Source organism: Erinaceus europaeus, chromosome 2 (genome assembly GCF_950295315.1).
Source record: "Erinaceus europaeus chromosome 2, mEriEur2.1, whole genome shotgun sequence".
NCBI lineage: Eukaryota > Metazoa > Chordata > Mammalia > Eulipotyphla > Erinaceidae > Erinaceus > Erinaceus europaeus.
In genome coordinates, this window is record NC_080163.1 from 122,672,494 (window position 1) to 122,690,235 (window position 17,742).

General features: G+C 39.1%; 1 protein-coding gene across 3 annotated transcripts in view; it reads right to left on the reverse strand.

Moving 5' to 3' along the window:
* Positions 1 to 1,181: 1,181 nt before the first annotated feature.
* CDH13 (cadherin 13) overlaps positions 1,182 to 17,742 on the reverse strand; it is a 1,263,374-nt gene continuing 1,246,813 nt past the window's right edge. For all 3 annotated transcript variants that reach the window (XM_060185111.1, XM_060185110.1, XM_007528362.2), the window contains 3 exons: positions 13,361 to 13,594; positions 9,850 to 10,068; positions 1,182 to 2,660 (listed from right to left, as the gene is read on the reverse strand). In XM_060185111.1, the coding sequence (XP_060041094.1) occupies positions 2,653 to 2,660; positions 9,850 to 10,068; positions 13,361 to 13,594 (461 nt within the window). In that variant the 3' untranslated portion in view covers positions 1,182 to 2,652. The remainder of the gene's footprint in view (positions 2,661 to 9,849; positions 10,069 to 13,360; positions 13,595 to 17,742) is intronic.

The following is a 17,742-nucleotide window of genomic DNA, read 5'->3' on the forward strand; positions in this document are numbered from 1 at the left end:
CTAAAGAATAGGAAAGCTCTCAGGGGATGGGATACGGAGCTCTGGTGGTGGAACTGTACCCATCTTATCCTATGGTCTTGTCAGTGTTTTTCCATTTTATAAATAAATACATTAAAGTAAAAAAAAAATAGAAGGAAAGCCACAGTTGGGTGTTTAATCAGTGGAACCAAAAGTCTTGTCTTGTGCTCAGTAACTGGGAAAAACAACTTCTGGCTCTTGACTGTTCCCCGCACCTCCATCACTTAGATGGAAATAGTAATAACGAAAGGGTGTTTTCATTCTTCTTTTGCTTTTAGTAAACAATGTAATCTAGAAAGTTAGAAAATATCCTATAACTCAGGTTTCTAAAAATTGGTCAACATTTTGATTAGAAAGAACATCATGAAGGAAATATCTGGGGAAAGGGAGTATAAAGAAAGATTCAGGAATAGTTTACTAATTCAATATGCACTTTTCTCCATTTGTCTATATTCCAAAGTAATTTAAGCTACCAGTCTTATTTACCAAGTGTAGGAGGCTTACCAGGTTGAGTGAATAGGTTGCTTGACATCTGTGTCTCTCTTGGGAGGACCCAGATTTTTCAAGAGAGGCAAGCTCTCTGATGGTTAGCTAACTATCTTTTGGATTAGAGTCCTGGTTACCTGAGGCTATTCTTTGGGTGAGTACTCATTTCCTGCCTTGCCAATGAAGAGGACTGAGGACATGGAGGGAGTAAAAGTTTGCATTCTCTGAAGTCAGAAGAGGAACACTCATGTTTAGACTTCCTGAGCCTACTCTGTGCACTTGAGAATAACCATGTTTTACTCAGGATGCAGCACCTCCTGGTTAAGCAGGAGACTTTGTTCAAAAGAAAATTACCCACACTGTGGAGCTATCTAGACAGATGGTTGCCACCAGGCATTACGCAGGCACCAAATTTAGGATGGCGTTGATCTGCGCTGAATTTCCCATCAGCTCCAAGGCATATTTCAGTGTGCTCCAGTTGTTCACAATGGTGGAGGAGATGAGTGAATTGCCTAAGTTGTAAGCAGATGATTTTGCTGTTGTAGACTTACTCACCTGACAGATGAGCAGGGGACTCTGCATGGCCAGTAAAAAATGTAAACATGCTCTAAGGTCAGACCCAACATCATTGACATTAGACACGACATTGAAATCAGAGAAAAGCTATTGTCCAGCAGTTTCACCACCAATACCCATTTATTTTAATGGAAAAAAAAATCTCTGCATTCTATATGCTCCAAAAAGATTTACTATTGAAACAAATACAACATATGGTACGCTACCTGCATAATTTCACTACACTAAAGACAACATATGACTTCTACTTCCTACAGAAGGTGAATTGAAAAGCACAGGTGCAAACATAGACTGCATAAGAAAGCATGTGTGTACATGTGTGTGTGTGGTTAAAACCTTCAGTAAGCAACTGTGTTAAAATATGCTAAGACACACTTACCTTATCTTAGTTTGTGACAAGTTCTAATTAAAAGCCACAAGACTATCACTAGTTTTATCTGATAGGAAATTTTGGTGTGAGCTCTGATGGTTCATTTACAGTTTATCAACAAGAAGATAATCATAATACAAGCACTAATTTCCCTCTTTTACATGCTCACGGAATAAAAATCAATTACTTTTCATACATAATGAATCTTTTATTTTCAGGTTTGCAAACAACGGTAGTCGAGTCACACAAAAGGGTACTTTTAAAACTACCTGTATTTACTCTATTTTATGCATGTATATATGAAACAAACAGTGTGTATGTGCATAAATGTGTGTCTATACATGTGGGCATGTATGTGTATACACATGATACCTGCTGACCTCTCCCTATGCATGGGTGATCTCCAGGATGACATTTGCAGTCATACATACACCAAGGAGGGAGAGATTCTCTACTACAATCCACATTTCCATAAGGATCAGCAGGACTGTGGTTTGGACACACACGAATACAGATGCCCAAGAAATACAGATGCCAGCCCTTTTCTTGGCATTTGAGAATGAAATGTCCTGCTCTGTTCCTCACCACTCACTCTGATCATAACGTACAATGGCAGTGAAAGTTGGCTCTAGTCCTGAGACTAAAGAGAAAATGTGTCCTTCTTTGCTCCCCTCCCTGGGGACCTGGCTGGTTGGTGCTATTAGCATTCAGACTGGACGGGATTGGTCAAGAAGATCAGTTCAGAAGCCTGTGCTGGTGACCCTGGAGCTTCTACCCTTTCTTTATTTAAGCTCTCAAAGGAGAATGACATGTCTAAACAAGGTTTCTCCTGTCCATCACTATAAATACTGCGCATACACATACAGATACTCATACAAATACTAACCCACAGACAAAGCTGGATGTGTGGGAACACATCAGAAAAAGTAGTCATTGCTCCTGCTACCAGAAGGTCAAGTTATATGCCATGATCTTTAAACATTCAGGGAAAATTCAGAGGATTCCATTAATAAAGGAGAAAGGAAGGTGCTGTCAAGGTGGTGAAGTACAGACTAAGTGAAACTGCAAAGAAAAGGAAAACTGGGAATAATTGAGGCCTAGTTGTGAAGTTCAATAGCTGTAAACTGCAATCTTCAGATTTGGGTTTTTTTTTTCCTGTTGCTATGGAAACTTGGTAGTCAAGCTTCAGATGTCAGGAGTTCTCACAGACCTGAGTAGAAAAGAAAAACAGAGTTTAGTGAAGGAATAGCACAATTTGATTCAAAAATATTTTAATTAAATACTAGATTCATGATTGACACACTGTAATAACCACATTGACAAATGTTGCTCTAACTTGAGGAGAATATATATATATATATATAAATAACTTTTGGCAGAGGGATTATGTAGGGTTTTGCACCTGTGTGATTCTACTACACCCAAAAGAGTTTCTTCTTCCTTTCAATCACAGGTAGGAAAAGAGACAGAGAGAGGAGAGATATCATTGTACCACTTGGGAAGCTGTACTGTGTACATTGTTTTCCCAGGTGGTGTCGAGTGTTCATGCCCAGACCATGTGCGTGATGAACTGTGTGTTCTGCTGGGTGATCTATCTTCAAGTCAAAACATCTTTTTCCCCTTAATCATAGCTTTTGAAGAATAGCTCTGCTAGTCTGTGTCTCAAAAAGCTGGAGCTTTCTGAAAATACTAACACCAAATATTCTTACACCAACAGTCACTATGCCTGCTGCTATCACTGAGTCCTGTGTTTTCTATATTAGTCCAGGGAGTTTTAGGAACAAAGTGGTTTAGGAATTTAGAGAAAACACACACACACACACACACACACACACACACACACACACACACACACACACACACACACACACACACATTTTTGCAACAGAGAAGAACATGGTAGCTAATGGTGCTTCTCCAAAAAGAGTGTAAGTTTCCTTGGCAGCTGTAACAAATGTCCACAAACTTAGTGGCTAAAGCACCTATTTATTACTTTACAGTTTCATATTTCAGAAGTCTAAAATGGCTCTTATATGAAAACACTAATCCCAAAGGATATATGCACCCCTATTCACTGTAGCACCATTCACAATAGCCAAAACATGGAAGCAAGTGAAAGGCCCATTGACAGATGACTAGATAAAGAAGCTGTGGATAGATACTGAAGGGATGCCTCTTGGTCATTAAAAAAGACATCATTGTGATTATGCCAAGCCCCAGCAATAATTCTGGTGACAATTAAGAAAAAAAAAAAAGACAACATTGTGTCTTTTTGAACAAAATGGATTGAACTTAAGCTGATTACGCTAAGTGAAATTAGTAAGAAAGTGAAAGACAATTATCAGATGGTTCCACTCCTGTGTGGAATATAAATAATTAAAACAAATAAACTTGCAAAAAATAGTGATGACTAAGCTAGCTCTTTTTTTTTTTTTTTTTTTTTGCCTCCAGGGTTATTGTTGGGGCTTGGTGCCTGCACTAGGTATCCACTGTTCCTGGAGGCCATTTTTCCCATTTTGATGCCCTTGTTATTGTTGTTGTTGTTGTTGCATAGGGCAGAGAGAAATCGAGAGAGGAGGAAAAGACAGAGAGGAGAAGAAAAAGATACCTGCAGACCTGCTTCATCACTCGTGAAGCGACCTCCCTGCTGGTGGGGAGCCAGAGGCTTGAACCGGGATTCCTTGTGCTTTACACCATGTGCGTTTAACCCTCTGTGCTACCGCCTGACCCCCACAAGCTAACTCTGAGACCTGTGAATACTGTGGTGGTTACTGGAGGGACTAGGAATGGGGAGGGGTGGCAGGTGGAGGGCTCCCTTTAGGGACAGTGACACTGGAACTTTAGTAGTGAGGTTTAGTGAGACTTATACACATATTCAGGTGTGAAATTATGCTCCTAAATTTCTGTAATCTTGTAAATCAATGTTAAACTAATTTTAAAAATAGTAAAATAGTGAAAATAAAACAGATTTTTCAGAACTAAAAGCAAGATGTTGGCAGGCTACCTTCACTCTGGAAACACGAGGAGTAATATTTCTTTGCCTTTCCCAGTTTCTAGAGACCACCTATGTTTGGCTCGGTGCTCTTCCTCTGTCTTCATTGCCTGAATTTTTTTAGTGTTTATGGTGTTTGCCCAAACTGTCTCATTCTCTAGGTTGCACTCTGAGGTTTTTCATTTTGCCAGTTAATAGTATGAGTAGAAATAGCTCTGTTCTCTGTTGGTCTTGCTTAATTGTTATTATATCTTGGATTTACACAGAGAAGTGGCACCACTAGATTTCATGTTACAGTCAAAGAAATATAACTATGTAAAGGTCAGTGTATGATGTAGAGTTACTTTGTAAATCTGGGGCCTTTTCACTCAAAATATGCAGAGCATTGGGTCATTTTTTTTTTTTTTTTTTTTTGCCTCCAGGGTTATCACTGGGGCTTGGTGCCTGCATAAAGAATCCACTGTTCCTGGAGACTACTTTTTTCCCTTTTTGTTCTTATTTTATCGTTGTTTTGGTTATTATTATTATTATTGATGTCGTTGTTGTTGGATAGGACAGAAAGAAACTGAGAGAAAAGGGGGAAGATGGGGGAGGGGGAGAGAAAGACAGACACCTGTGGATCTGCTCCACTGCTTGTGAAGCGACCCCCCTGAAGATGGGGAGCCATGGGCAGGAACCCAGATCCTAACTCAGGTCCTTGCACTTTGCACCATGTGCACTTAACCTGCTGTACTTCTGCCTAACGCCCCCCCCCCCCATTGGGTCATGTTTAAGGTCACTTACCCTTTAGCACCCCATTGCTGTTAGAGGCAGAAAATTTACTTGCTTGTTTATAAAATTTAAGGAAGTTTCTCTAAATTTAAAAAAAAAAATTTTTTTTTCAATGACTTTCAAGTTTGACCAAGGTATTGAGAAGGTAAGGGGTAAATCTGCTTTAATAGGAAAGTCCATGGAAATTAATATGGTAGCTTAGTTGCATTTCTTGGTTACTTTCTTTTTTTCCTTGGGAGGACTAATGGCTTACAGTAAATACAGTTATTGATAATGTGTAAAATTTATCAATTTTTCTGAAAAACACTCTCATCCCCAGCGTAGGACCTCCTCCACCATCACACACCAGGACCTGAAAGTTGTCCCCTCCCCAGAGCCCTTTGCTTTGGTGCAAACCCAGTCCAAGTTATACTTTGTGTTTCCTTTTGGTTACTTCCTACACCAGGGGTGTTTTGTTGGACAAGTGGGATTCCTTTGCAGTTAAGGATCTTTCTGAACTAATTTAATAATTTTTAAATTTCAGTTGAATTTCTCATTGTCTTTGCTATCATTGCCTTAAATGTATTAGTAACTCAGGTAAATTGTACCCTGTGGATTCATTTCCATTTAAAAAGTATGAAAAGGAAATACTAGTTGCACTGCTAATTTTATTTGAAAACTTTTCCCAGAGTTATATCAGTAACCTAGTAGTCTTGGTCACTGAGAAAAAGAAGAAAAAAAAATCTATTGAATAGAACTTACTAAACTAGAAAGGCCTAGTTACTTGTTTTCAGATTAGAAATTTGTTAATTCCTATTCTAAATCATTTTAGAATAGAATGTAAATGATCCTATCTCATAGTGCTATTTATCTGGTTGTATGAGAAAATTTATATAATTTTGGTGAAGTTGTTAGTTTTGTATGTTGAAGGCACATAGAGACCCCTTAGAGGTCTGCTGTTACTGTCTGAAGCTGTACCACATTAAGGGAACGTGACTCTCCACAAATCATGTACAGGCAGAGGGCCTTGGATTTGCTATCTTTCCAGGTCCTGTCTCTCTCTATAACATATTCACATTAAAAAGGAACAAAATATTGATACACCCAATTGTAGGATTTATATGATTGAATTTATAGGAAATTATACAAAATGCATGAATATTAGAAGGCAGATCAATAGAGTCTGAATTTGGGAGATTAATAACAGAGGGTTATAAGGGAGCTGCCTTTGGCTTGTTATGTGGCCATACAGTTATGTATTGTTTCCATAATTTGTCCCATTGTATATGTCAACAGAATGAAAATAATAATAAAAAACCCAATGGAATTGAAAGTATTTTTAGTAGCTGTGCTGTATTCCTCTTGGTCACCCCCCCACCTTAAACTTCTTCACTGTGACTGAGGTTACAACCCTCCTTCCCAAGGTAGAGACAATTAATTTTGTTCCTTGTTAATATGGTTCTGTGCATTTGTCCTTATATATCATTGCTATTGCTGATTAAGCCTAAATTAATATTCAGAAATAACAATAGTCTTCCTTGAATTGCCTTGTTATTGCACACAGAGCCTTAAGAAAAACAAAAACAAACAAACAAACAAACAAAACAACACCCTTCAAACACAGCCTAATGGAGATGCCAGCTTATTTCACTCAGATGGTCATATGGGGTCATCCCTTCAATGTTATCACCACCTAATTTAAACAAACAAAAAAAATTGGCAGTAAAAATAATTTCATTTACATTTTTTACTACTTTCAATGTCATTAGTTTTATTTCCTTTAGTTTTTAATGTCAAAAACGGAAGTACAGATCTCTTAGTCACCATAAAGTCATCTATGCTATCCTAATATATTGAAATGTTTTTATTATCTTTTCCACAAGGGAGGGAGTCAAATGGTGAATACTTGTCTCAGTGTTTACTTGGGGACTTCCTGGGCATCAGTTTTCTCAACTATAAAATGGGATAAAATCACCAGATCAATGAAAACAATAGAAAAGTCACAGAACATTAGAATTACAGGATATTTGATTAATGCTAGCCTACTCGAATCTGAATATTTTCTGAGGAGAGGGGAAAAAGTCCCCCCCTCACCCCCGTGTTGGGTGAAGTAATCACTGCAGTTTTATGAACAAAGTTTTAAGTTGGAACAATTTTCTGTGAAGGGCCAGATAGTATGTACTATTAGCATTATGGACATACACTCTTTATGGCAAAAACTGAACTTGACCATTGTAACAAGAGAATGACCATGAATATTACATGAATGAGTGAGCATGGCATATAACAATAAAATTTTATTTATAAAAATTGGAAGCAGACCAGGCTTCTAGGTAGTTTTCCAGTTCCCACTTAAACAATTAAATAGATTCTGCCAACTCCTAAAATTCTTTTAAGGACTATGACAGAGTTGGGAGGCTATCTTACCTTCGTACTTTATACTTTATAATCTAGTTTTAGTGTATTCTAGATGCTCTCTACCTCACGCCTGTCCATACTTTAGCCTCACTTCTGTGCAGCCTCTTATCAGTGACATGTTAGTAATGGCACACCTGGCCACTATGACCTCTGTTCTTACCTGAGAATGTCTTAGTCAGGATACCCATGGTTACTTATTCCTCCTACTTCTAACCCAGTTTCTCACATGTCTTATTAGAACGCTTTTTTTTTCTTTGTGTAGATAAGACAAATATCACTGTATTTAGCAGGCATCTCTAATGATGAAATGAATAATATTAAATAATGCTTTTTATATAGAGTTCATTTTGAAGTCAAACAGGTGAGTGATAACATCTGTTGTTAGTTTCATTTTTTTTGGGGGTGGGTGGGTGGGCTGGAACTGTCTTGTGTTGGTAAATATTGGTGTGTTAACTGAGTAACTTTTCAGATGGTAGGGAACATTTTTGAGGATGATTTTAGCTTTAACAAAAGGTGCCCCTGCCCACTGTGGGATAACCCTATCATAGTAAATAGAATGGATTTCCCTGTAGGGGTGAACATTAAGTAGTGTTAGTATCTCTAACAGTATATATGATTCTGCTATTTTATTTTATTTTATTTTATTTTTTTTACCAATGATGTAATATATGTTCTCTAGGAGTCATTATGTAATCTATCTTAGTTTAACTGTGTCTAAGAGCTGAGTTGAAAGATTAACAGTCTTTGGGAACTTGCTCATTCTTGATATCTGTGGGCCAGAGGTTTTCAAAGTAGGAAATAAAAGAAAAACCCTTGTTAGTAAGATAAAGATACTGTCATATCCATTTATGCTTATAATCTATTACTTTCACCCAAAATAGATTAAGGTTTACTAATTTAATGCAGGAATTGTTTATGGGGAAAAAGGGTAAGAAGTAAAACTGGAAAAAGGAACAGAAAAGTTTACCTTTACATATAATATTTTATTTGTTGAAGAAAAATGAAGATAAAAAAGGAAGAGAGAGGAATATATGTGCCATCCCATCCATCCATCCATCCATCCATCCATCCATCCATCCATCCATCCATCTATCCATCCATCCTGTGAGAACACTGTGAGGTGTTTTGTTTTGCTTTTTATTAGCACTAGGGTTATTATCTGGTACTATGAATCCATTGCTCCTGGTGGCCTTTTCCCCCACTTTTTTCTTTCTATTTTATTTGAAAGGACAAAGAGAAGTTGAGAGGGGAAAGGAAATAGAAAGGGAGAGAGACAGACACCCGCTTGCCTGCTTCGCCACTTGTGAAGCATTCTCCCCCCCACCCCTGACCCCGCAGGGCTCTTGCATATGGTGATATGTGTGCTTGACTGGGTGCCCCACCGCCCAGCCCTGCAGGTGGTTTTATCCAGGCTTCCACTCTCAGGACACTGGACCCGTTCAGAGCTTTACACACAGCAAATGCTCTGTGGATGGGTCACACACTGTCACTATTATCAGGATGTCATAATTTCTGTAATTTTCCTTTTTAATCATTGACTTCTTAACTCCCTGATTTATTAACACACAGATAATCTTTTTACAGTATAATGCCAAGGGCCCACAGACTTTGGAATGATACTAGCTATATGTGAATAACTGCTAGTGTTAAATTGAACTAGTATAAGTGCATACATTTATATGTGCATAAATACATAGATAAGGCCATTGCTAGAAAATATTTCATGAAATCATCTGTTCATTTTGTGTTCAATCTACATTACTTTGCATAATTAATATGTTTAAGTTGCTGTACATAATATTATAGTCATTATTATCACAGTGAAAAAAAATTTTCTTTCCCTATGGTTCAACTTCCAACCATGAATTCTCATGTCTGTTCTTAAAAAGACACAGTATTTGCATTAACATTGAAAAAGATTATTCTGCACAATGCAATGAGAAATAAGGCTCTGCTAGTTGATCTGCACATATTTTTATTAGCTTGTGTCCACTGGCACCTGCAGGAAGGCTCCCTGTCTCCTGGTTTGCCTTTGCACAGTTCCTCAGATTGGCTGGCAGGGGGCATGTTAAGATGCTTTTAGACATTAGTTGCAATACTTTTAGATTAAACACTTTCTGTGACACAGACATAAACTAAAAGGCACAGCTTGTTCAGGTCTTTTTTTTGAGGGGGGGCCTTGGTTTGGGTAAGGATATATTTTTGTACTATCACCCACTCTGGAATCTGGTTGACTTACAAGCTAGACTGAAGAGAGAGATGAGCAAGACTGAGGTCAAGCTGAAGTGTGGGCCCCCTGCTGCATTGCAGTCCACTTTGGAATTCTTGCAGGAACACACTTGTACCCTGAGGTCTGTGATGTTCGTCATGGGTGGTTTCCCTGAATCTGTCACCATGATGGGCAGGTGGTAGTTGGCTTTGTTCAGGTTTTGAAGAAGGCTTACCAGGGCATGTGTATCTGTGAAGACAGGGAAAGCGTTAATGAGTCAGTTACACCTTTCCAAATGAAAGACTTGTATGTTGATAACTAAATCTGCACAAAATCAGCATAAAGTTTATAAGCATGGGAATGCTTCACTTTAATTAACATCAAATAAAAACAAAAATGCAGTTTTTCAGTTCCTCTAGCCACATTTTAAGGTACCCAGTGGCCAAACATGGATTACTGGTACCATACTAAACAACTGGGTAGAGCCTTTCTGTCATCTATAGTTCAATGCAATGGAACCTACCTTTATTTTATTTATTTTGTTTGTTGGAACATCACTCTGACATATGCAATGCTGGATCTTGAACTCAGGATCTCTTGTTTCAAAGTCTGGTACTCTAGCCACTATACAACCTACCAGGCCACTCACTGTGATATATTAGTTATTTACAGGTTGTTAACTTGTCTGTGAGTTTCAGTTTTGTCATCTGTGAAAGGGGATAACATTAAGGACATCTGCTTTTGTGCAAATTATTGTGGACCAAGAACTCTTCACAGGAAGTTTATTACCTGATTAAGCCATGTTCACAAACATCACATATGACCCCAAGAAAAATAATCTAAAAATCCAATTTAATGTCAAGAAGTAAAAGCTGGGGGGGGGGGAAATAAATTGTCAGCTCAGAGCAGTTTTATACAAAATCTAAATTCTTGGACTTAAAAATCCACTGTCTCTACCTGTGGGCAGGATCCCATGTGTTGCTATTGAGATGTCTACATTGCCTATGTACTTATCAGTCCTTGATCCCTAGCCCTAGATTTGGGTAGGAATCCACAGAACAGTCCACACCTGGAGACTGGATCTGTAAGGCAACACCGAGTGGGGATATCTGTCATTACTCAGGTCATTGGGCAGTGCTCAGAAGTGGTTACTCCATTTGGTTACACTTTTCTTTGCCTTGGGTTATGTTCTTTGAGTCACTCCAATGACTTCAGATTTTTACTAACTGCCCATTTTGGGAGATGGAAGGATAATTTACTGGGTAGGGTGCCTGTCTTGCCAGGCACATAGTCTGGGTTGGAGTTTAAAACCATATGGGGGTGCCACAGAATCAGGGCCAGCTCTAGCATGGTGTGGTATTCTTCCTCTCATCTATATGAATTAAAAAAAAAGTCCAGGAGCAGTGAAATTGTGCATGTATGAGAGCATAACTTGTCAAAACAAACAACCACTGTTGGGCATAAATAATTTTAAATATACAGAAAAATATTTGGGACTATGAAAATAATTTAGAATGTATCTTATCTGTTAAATCAAACTGGGATGGAAACCAGAGTGCAATGGTATGAAAACAAACTTAGATGAAGTATTATCCTAGTCAGAAGTTGACAGCAGCAAAAATACCCAGTGCAGATAGTTACCCCAGTGAAATGGCAGAAGGAACAGTATCATTTTTTCCTCAAGTAGAGGAGAGACTCTCCAATGAGAAAGTTTCAGCTGGAAAGGACTAGTGGTGATTATTTCAAATCAGATGCAACCACATAAGCTAGCAAATAGAATGCTAAGCTAACCCCTCACATAGGAGGGATTTTCATTTTAATTAAAAATAATCAATGTTACAGAATCCATTCTTTAAAAAGCAATAGAGCAGACAAACAGAAGAGTAGAATCAATAACAAGAGAAAGGCACTAATAAGATGAGATAGGAGATGTGGTCATCATCATATAAATGAGATCTTTTCATAGAAAATTTATGCACAGTTGTATATTACATTTTCAGAAAATAATGGAATGAGTAATACCCCACCCCTCTCAAGTTTTTTTTTAATTTAGAGACAGAGAAGGCACAGACAGAGAGAGAGAGACTATAGCACTGAAGTTTGCTCCAATATGGTGGGGGCTGTACTTGAAACCTGGGTTGTGCACATGGCAGAGTAGCACATGATCCAACTGAGGTCTTTGCTGACTTCACCCCTCTCAAATTTCTAACCACTGAGGCATGAAGAGGCTACCTTGATGGAGTCAGTCACAGGATAAGCTCATTACTGAAGACATATTATGCATGAGTCCATGTCTATGAGTGAGCTCTGGGTTTTGACTTTCATGATAGTGAGTTCACTTTTGTCATAGGGAGAGGTGTGGGTTAGGGCTACAGAAATGTTCACAAATCAACACCATGGTAGTTCAGTCTTAGTGAGGCAGAAGATCAAGGCTGCATCAGGTTTTAAATTTTACCTACCTACATAGAAAGACTGATAGAAGTAGAATTGCTTCTAAATTTCATAAAGGAGGGGACAGAACAGATGGAAGAATATACCAAAACTGAAAATAAAAGCCAAGGATTTGAAAGAAAAGTCAAGGTCATTATAAGACTAAGCTGATGTTGATAAGGTCTGTGGCATAAAATACAAGGAGAATGGAGGTTAAGACTTTTTTTTTTAACTTTTCTTTTTTAAAAATTTTTTAATTATCTTTATTTATTGGATAGAGACAGCCAGAAATCAAGAGGGAAGGGGGGTGATAGAGAGACAGAGAGACACCTGAAGCCCTGCTTAACGACTCGTAAAGCTTTCCCCCTGCAGGTGGGGACCAGCAGCTCGAACCCAGGTCCTTGCGCATTGTAATACATGTGCTTAACCAGGTGCACCACCACCCAGCCCTGAGGTTAAGACTTTCTTTTTTTAAATATTTTATTTTTATTTTTGCCAGAGCACTGATCAACTCTGGTTTATGGTGGTGCAGGGTATTGAACCTGGGACTTCGAAGTCTCAGGCATGACAGTCTGTTTGCATAACCATTATGCTATCTACCCCTGCCCGGTTAAGACTTTCTAAGGATTGTCTTTAGTCTTTTATGAAATCAAGAATGTCATGGAAATTTTCTCCAAAAGAGTTGATGAGTATTTTCTGAGACAGAAGAGGCTCCTGATCCAAGACATGTGGAGAAAGAAGCAGAGACTTTCTTTGAAGGTGAAGATCGAATAAGTATATGGTATGGAGTTTAAGAGTGTACAGTATATGGTATATGCTATAATGAATAATTAATCTAGGATTAGAGTATAGGGTATAAAGTACATTGGTACATAATGTAGATAACATATACCGTAGAGCATAGAAAGGATAAGCAAAAATGACACTTCCATGTGTGCATTTATAATTTTTATAAATTACATTTGTTTGTTGATGGGAAAATGGTCAGTCTTTGTAATGTGTGGATAGCTTGAAATGAACATGTATGAATTCATGAGAGAACAGGAGGAAGGAGCAATTTGGGAAAGAGAAGATGGTTACAGAGTAACCCCAGAATAGTAACTGGACTTACTGTTGATCTTGGATATCTTCCAAACTTTATCAGGAACAGTTTGTTTATGTATTTCAAACTTGAAAGGATCTGTATTTGGGTGCAGGTCCTTATCTGTTGCTCCCAAGATGACCACACTGAGATTTTTGGCATCATCACAGACTTCGGCTACCGTGGGGTAAATGAAGGGAGCATTATCATTCACGTCTTCCAAGGTTATCAACAATGTCCCTGTTCCTGTGGCAGGTGGATTGCCTGTGGAGAGAAGCGGAGATGTTAGCATACACTGCATAAGGAAGAGACAGTTTTCATGTTATATTTCTCTGTGCCAGATGCTAAAGATATAATTGATAGGTTTCAAAGTGGACTAAAGATTCTAGCCTTCATATTTGTATAAAGTATAATGATTTACAAGCTACATATGGGCCCCAGATCAGATCATGGGATTGACATGATCTGATCATCTGTCAAAGTTGATGGGATTGACAGTCAACAATATTTATACACCTTTCCAATATTTTGAGCTACTGATCCAGCTTTCTGGTCCTTTTGCCAGCCATAACATCATCTCCCCAGACAACAACTTGGGTCTGTCACATATCAGATATCAGACTCAAAAAAACCAAAAAACCAAAAAACCAAAAACATTAGTATAGTCAAGGGCCCTTTGGAATATACCTAAAATAGGCCTACTATCTGCAAAATGGAGACCCCCCCCCCAAATCTTCATCTGCACTAATCCAGCCTTTAGGTTCATGATTAGTCAACAATTTGTTTGGCTTTATATGTTAACTCATCTTTCAGCCACCAGGTTCCAGATGTTACAGTGATGCCAGCTGGACTTCCTGGGCAGTTGACCCAACCAATGTGTCCTGGAGCCCCACTTCCCCAGAGCCCTGCCCCAGTAGGGAAAGAGAGAGACAGGCTGGAGTATGGATCAACCTGTCAATGCCCATGTTCAGCAGGGAATCAGTTACAGAAGCCAGACCTTCCATCCTCTATCTCCCCATAATGACCGTGGGTCCATACTCTAGGAGGGCTGAAGAATAGGAAAGCTATCAGGGGAGGGGATGAGATACGGAGTTCTGATGGTGGGAACTGTGTGGAGCTGTACCCCTTATCCTATGGTTCTTGTCAGTGTTTCCTTTTTATAAATAAAAATTATAAAAAATTAAAAAATAATAAAAAAAGAAATAACACTTAAGATTTTTGATTGAAGTTCTTCAAGATTTCCCTTTAGAAATCCAAGTTTCTGAAATGAATCATACCAATACATTGAAAGTCCCTCAACACATGGGGAAATGAACAGGATTTTTTTTTTCTTTTCTACCAAATCAGAACTTTTATCTAGTTTATCCCAAGTATTGCCATATGTTGGTGGCATAGGAAGAGTGGAGATTCCATAACAGAAAAGACCAAGTTGTATATGGAAGAGCTTCGTGCTGATTGAATATCTAACTGGGAGAGAAGTAGCTTCTCCAGGTGAGGAGGGTTGGAGAACTAGTATCACTGTGGGTCCTGGTATGGGTGAGTGGGAGGTAGTTCAGGGAATATTTAGCTGGTGGCTTAGCTGTGAGAAATGGAATCACTAGCTGGCTACCTGGGCAGCTGAAGCAAGCATAATGTAATTGTTGCATCTTATTTTCAAAGACTTGCTTTTTTTCAATATTAACTATTTCCTGAAATGATTCCACATTAGGGAATATTATTTTAAGAAGCCCTTGTAATCATTTATCTAATAATATATTTCATTTAAAGGAAAAGGTGTCTAATCTTAGCAAGATTCAGGCCAACTTTGTTTACCTTTTTCTAAATTCATCTTTGATTAACTGTGCATTGCAGGTTTGCTCTCAAGAGAAGCTATTCATGAAGTCTCTAATTTTATGTAAGAAAAATCACGAGTGGTGTTTGCCTTCCACAAATATTAAGTGTACAGATCTGCCTTATTCCCAGAAGGATCTGAAACACTTCTAAAATGACAGGACTCCAGCTTTACACAGTAGTGCTTACCCAGTGCTTGCCTCCATTTTATTTGTGCTGTTCCCATTTACATTTAGTCAGGGTTCCAAGCTTAACTTAAATTTTCATCTCATGCTATGTTCACTCTTTGAAATGCACAAAAAGCCTGAAGTTAAATTATGGAACCATAATTAGAAGGTGATGGGTATTTGAACTCAGGGTATGTGTGTCAAGTGCCAGACAGATGGTAGACAAATTCTCCAGGGAGAGAAACAATGAATCCTTTGTTGACTTCTGACAACTTATTACATAGTGAGAGGAATGGCAGGCAAAGACCCCCAAAACAAAAGGGATGCATGACCATAACAGGATGAAGGGCCACCCATTACTAAGAAGCTGAATTCTAGATGCAGTTTTAGAGCATGCAGCTACACCACGAGGAGGTGGGGCAGAACCCAGGAGGCAAAAATGTCTGGTGACACAGGGAGACAGGCAGAAAATGGACAGCAGCAGCTCCCCCATCCTTTTGAGAAGATCACAGATGTCTGCTACAGATGCTTCTGCTACATCAGAATTGGATCCAGCCTCCCTCTGAACCTTGGTGGATCCATGCAAAGTTAGGTGCCATCACTGGGTGCCCTAACTGCAAGGTTTGATGGGGAGGGGGCTTGGGAAAGAAAAAAAAGAAGGGGGGATAGGCCAATTTTTTTTTTAGTTGGGGGGATTAAAGGTTTATAATAAACAGTAAATATAGTTCTTGGCACATGTGTAAACTTTCTTAGTTTTCTGCAAAACACTCTTCCCCCTGTCCTAGGTCCTCCTCCACCATCGTGCAACAGGACCTGAAAGCCCTCTCTCCCCACAGAGCCCTTTGCTTTGGTGCAATACACCAAACTCAGTCCAAGTTCTGCTTTGTGTTTCCTCTTTCTATTCTTATTTCTCAACTTCTGCCCACGAGTGAGATCATCCCATATTTATCCTTCTCTTTCTGGCTTATCTCACTTGTAACTTAACATGATTCCTTCAAGCACCATCCAAGATAAGATGAAGAAAGTGAATTCTACTGTGTATATACACCACAACTTTCTCAGCCACTCATCTGTTGTTGGACACCTGGGTTGCTTTTATGTTTTGGCTATTACACATTGTGCTGCTTTGAGCATAGGTGTACATAGATCTTTTGGGATGGGTGTGTTTGCCCACAGATGTTTCCACTATCATTATGAGTTGTTTGTGCTGATTTCAGCAGTGGTGTGAAGCCGCCAGAGAGTTTTAAGAAAAGCAAGGGAACATGCTAAGCTGCTTATTTTTAGAAGTGCACAATGAAAGGAGGCATAGGACAGAGGATGGAGGGAGAGCAACAGTAGATGAAGTGAGTCAGGATGTGGGTAGTTTGAATAGGAAAGGGATAGCTTGGTGACGAGATCCTCCTATTAGGCTGTTGGAGGAAGTGGGGAGTGGAGAGATGGTGTTTTTAGTTGAAACCTGCCCCCAAAGACAATGCCCATGCAGAAGTGGCCTTAGAACTTAGGAGAGATGCCAAGGCTGGGACCATGGTTAGGGAGCTGGCAACACAGATGCACCTGAAAGTTTCCTGGCAAATTTGGTTGCTCAAGGTCAAAGTGCAGAGTGGAGGTCTAGGAAACCCTGATGACTACAGGGTAGATGATAATTTACAGGAGAGAGAGAGTGGATATGAAATGAAAGAGGAAGGAAGCAATGACAATTAGATGTGCTTTAATACTGGTACCAAAGGGTAAGGAATAAAGAGAAGCAAATGACTTTTGCAAGGAGACTGGCTAGTGAAATTCTCTGGGGAGATGTTTTCCTTAAAGGAAACTTTTCCAGCTTGAAGGAAGTCACAGAGCAGTGAGAACAGACACTTTCAAGTGGAGCTGGTGTCCTGGAACCCTTGGATAGGGCCCACTTTCCCGTATGCCTCTCCTAATCCATATCAGATAATATTGCATCTGCCGATCATAACCTAACCAACACAATGATTGCCACCTCAACATGCTTCACTTCAGACTGTGTCCAGAGACTTCACGTGTGGAATGACAACCCTTCAGCTTCATTACTCGGGTGAGACCTTTCCTTTCATAGTATTCTCTAATTCCATCTCAGGTGGTTCACTTTCTAACAAAGTCCCAAAACCTAGATATACACCAGTTTCTGTGAGAGAGAACATATATTCACACGTATCCGTAAACTACTGCAAAATATATACCTAAAAGTAGAAGTACACTAGAGTTTGCAGTGATTATCCCCCTAACACTTCCTCTCCACTATTCCAAGCTTTGGGTCCATGATTGCTCAACAATTTGTTTGGCTTCGCATGTTAACTCTCTTTTCAGTCACCAGGTTCCAGATGTCATCAGGATGCCGGCCAGGCTTCCCTAGACTGAAGACCCCACCAATGTGTCCTGGAGCTCTGCTTCCCCAGA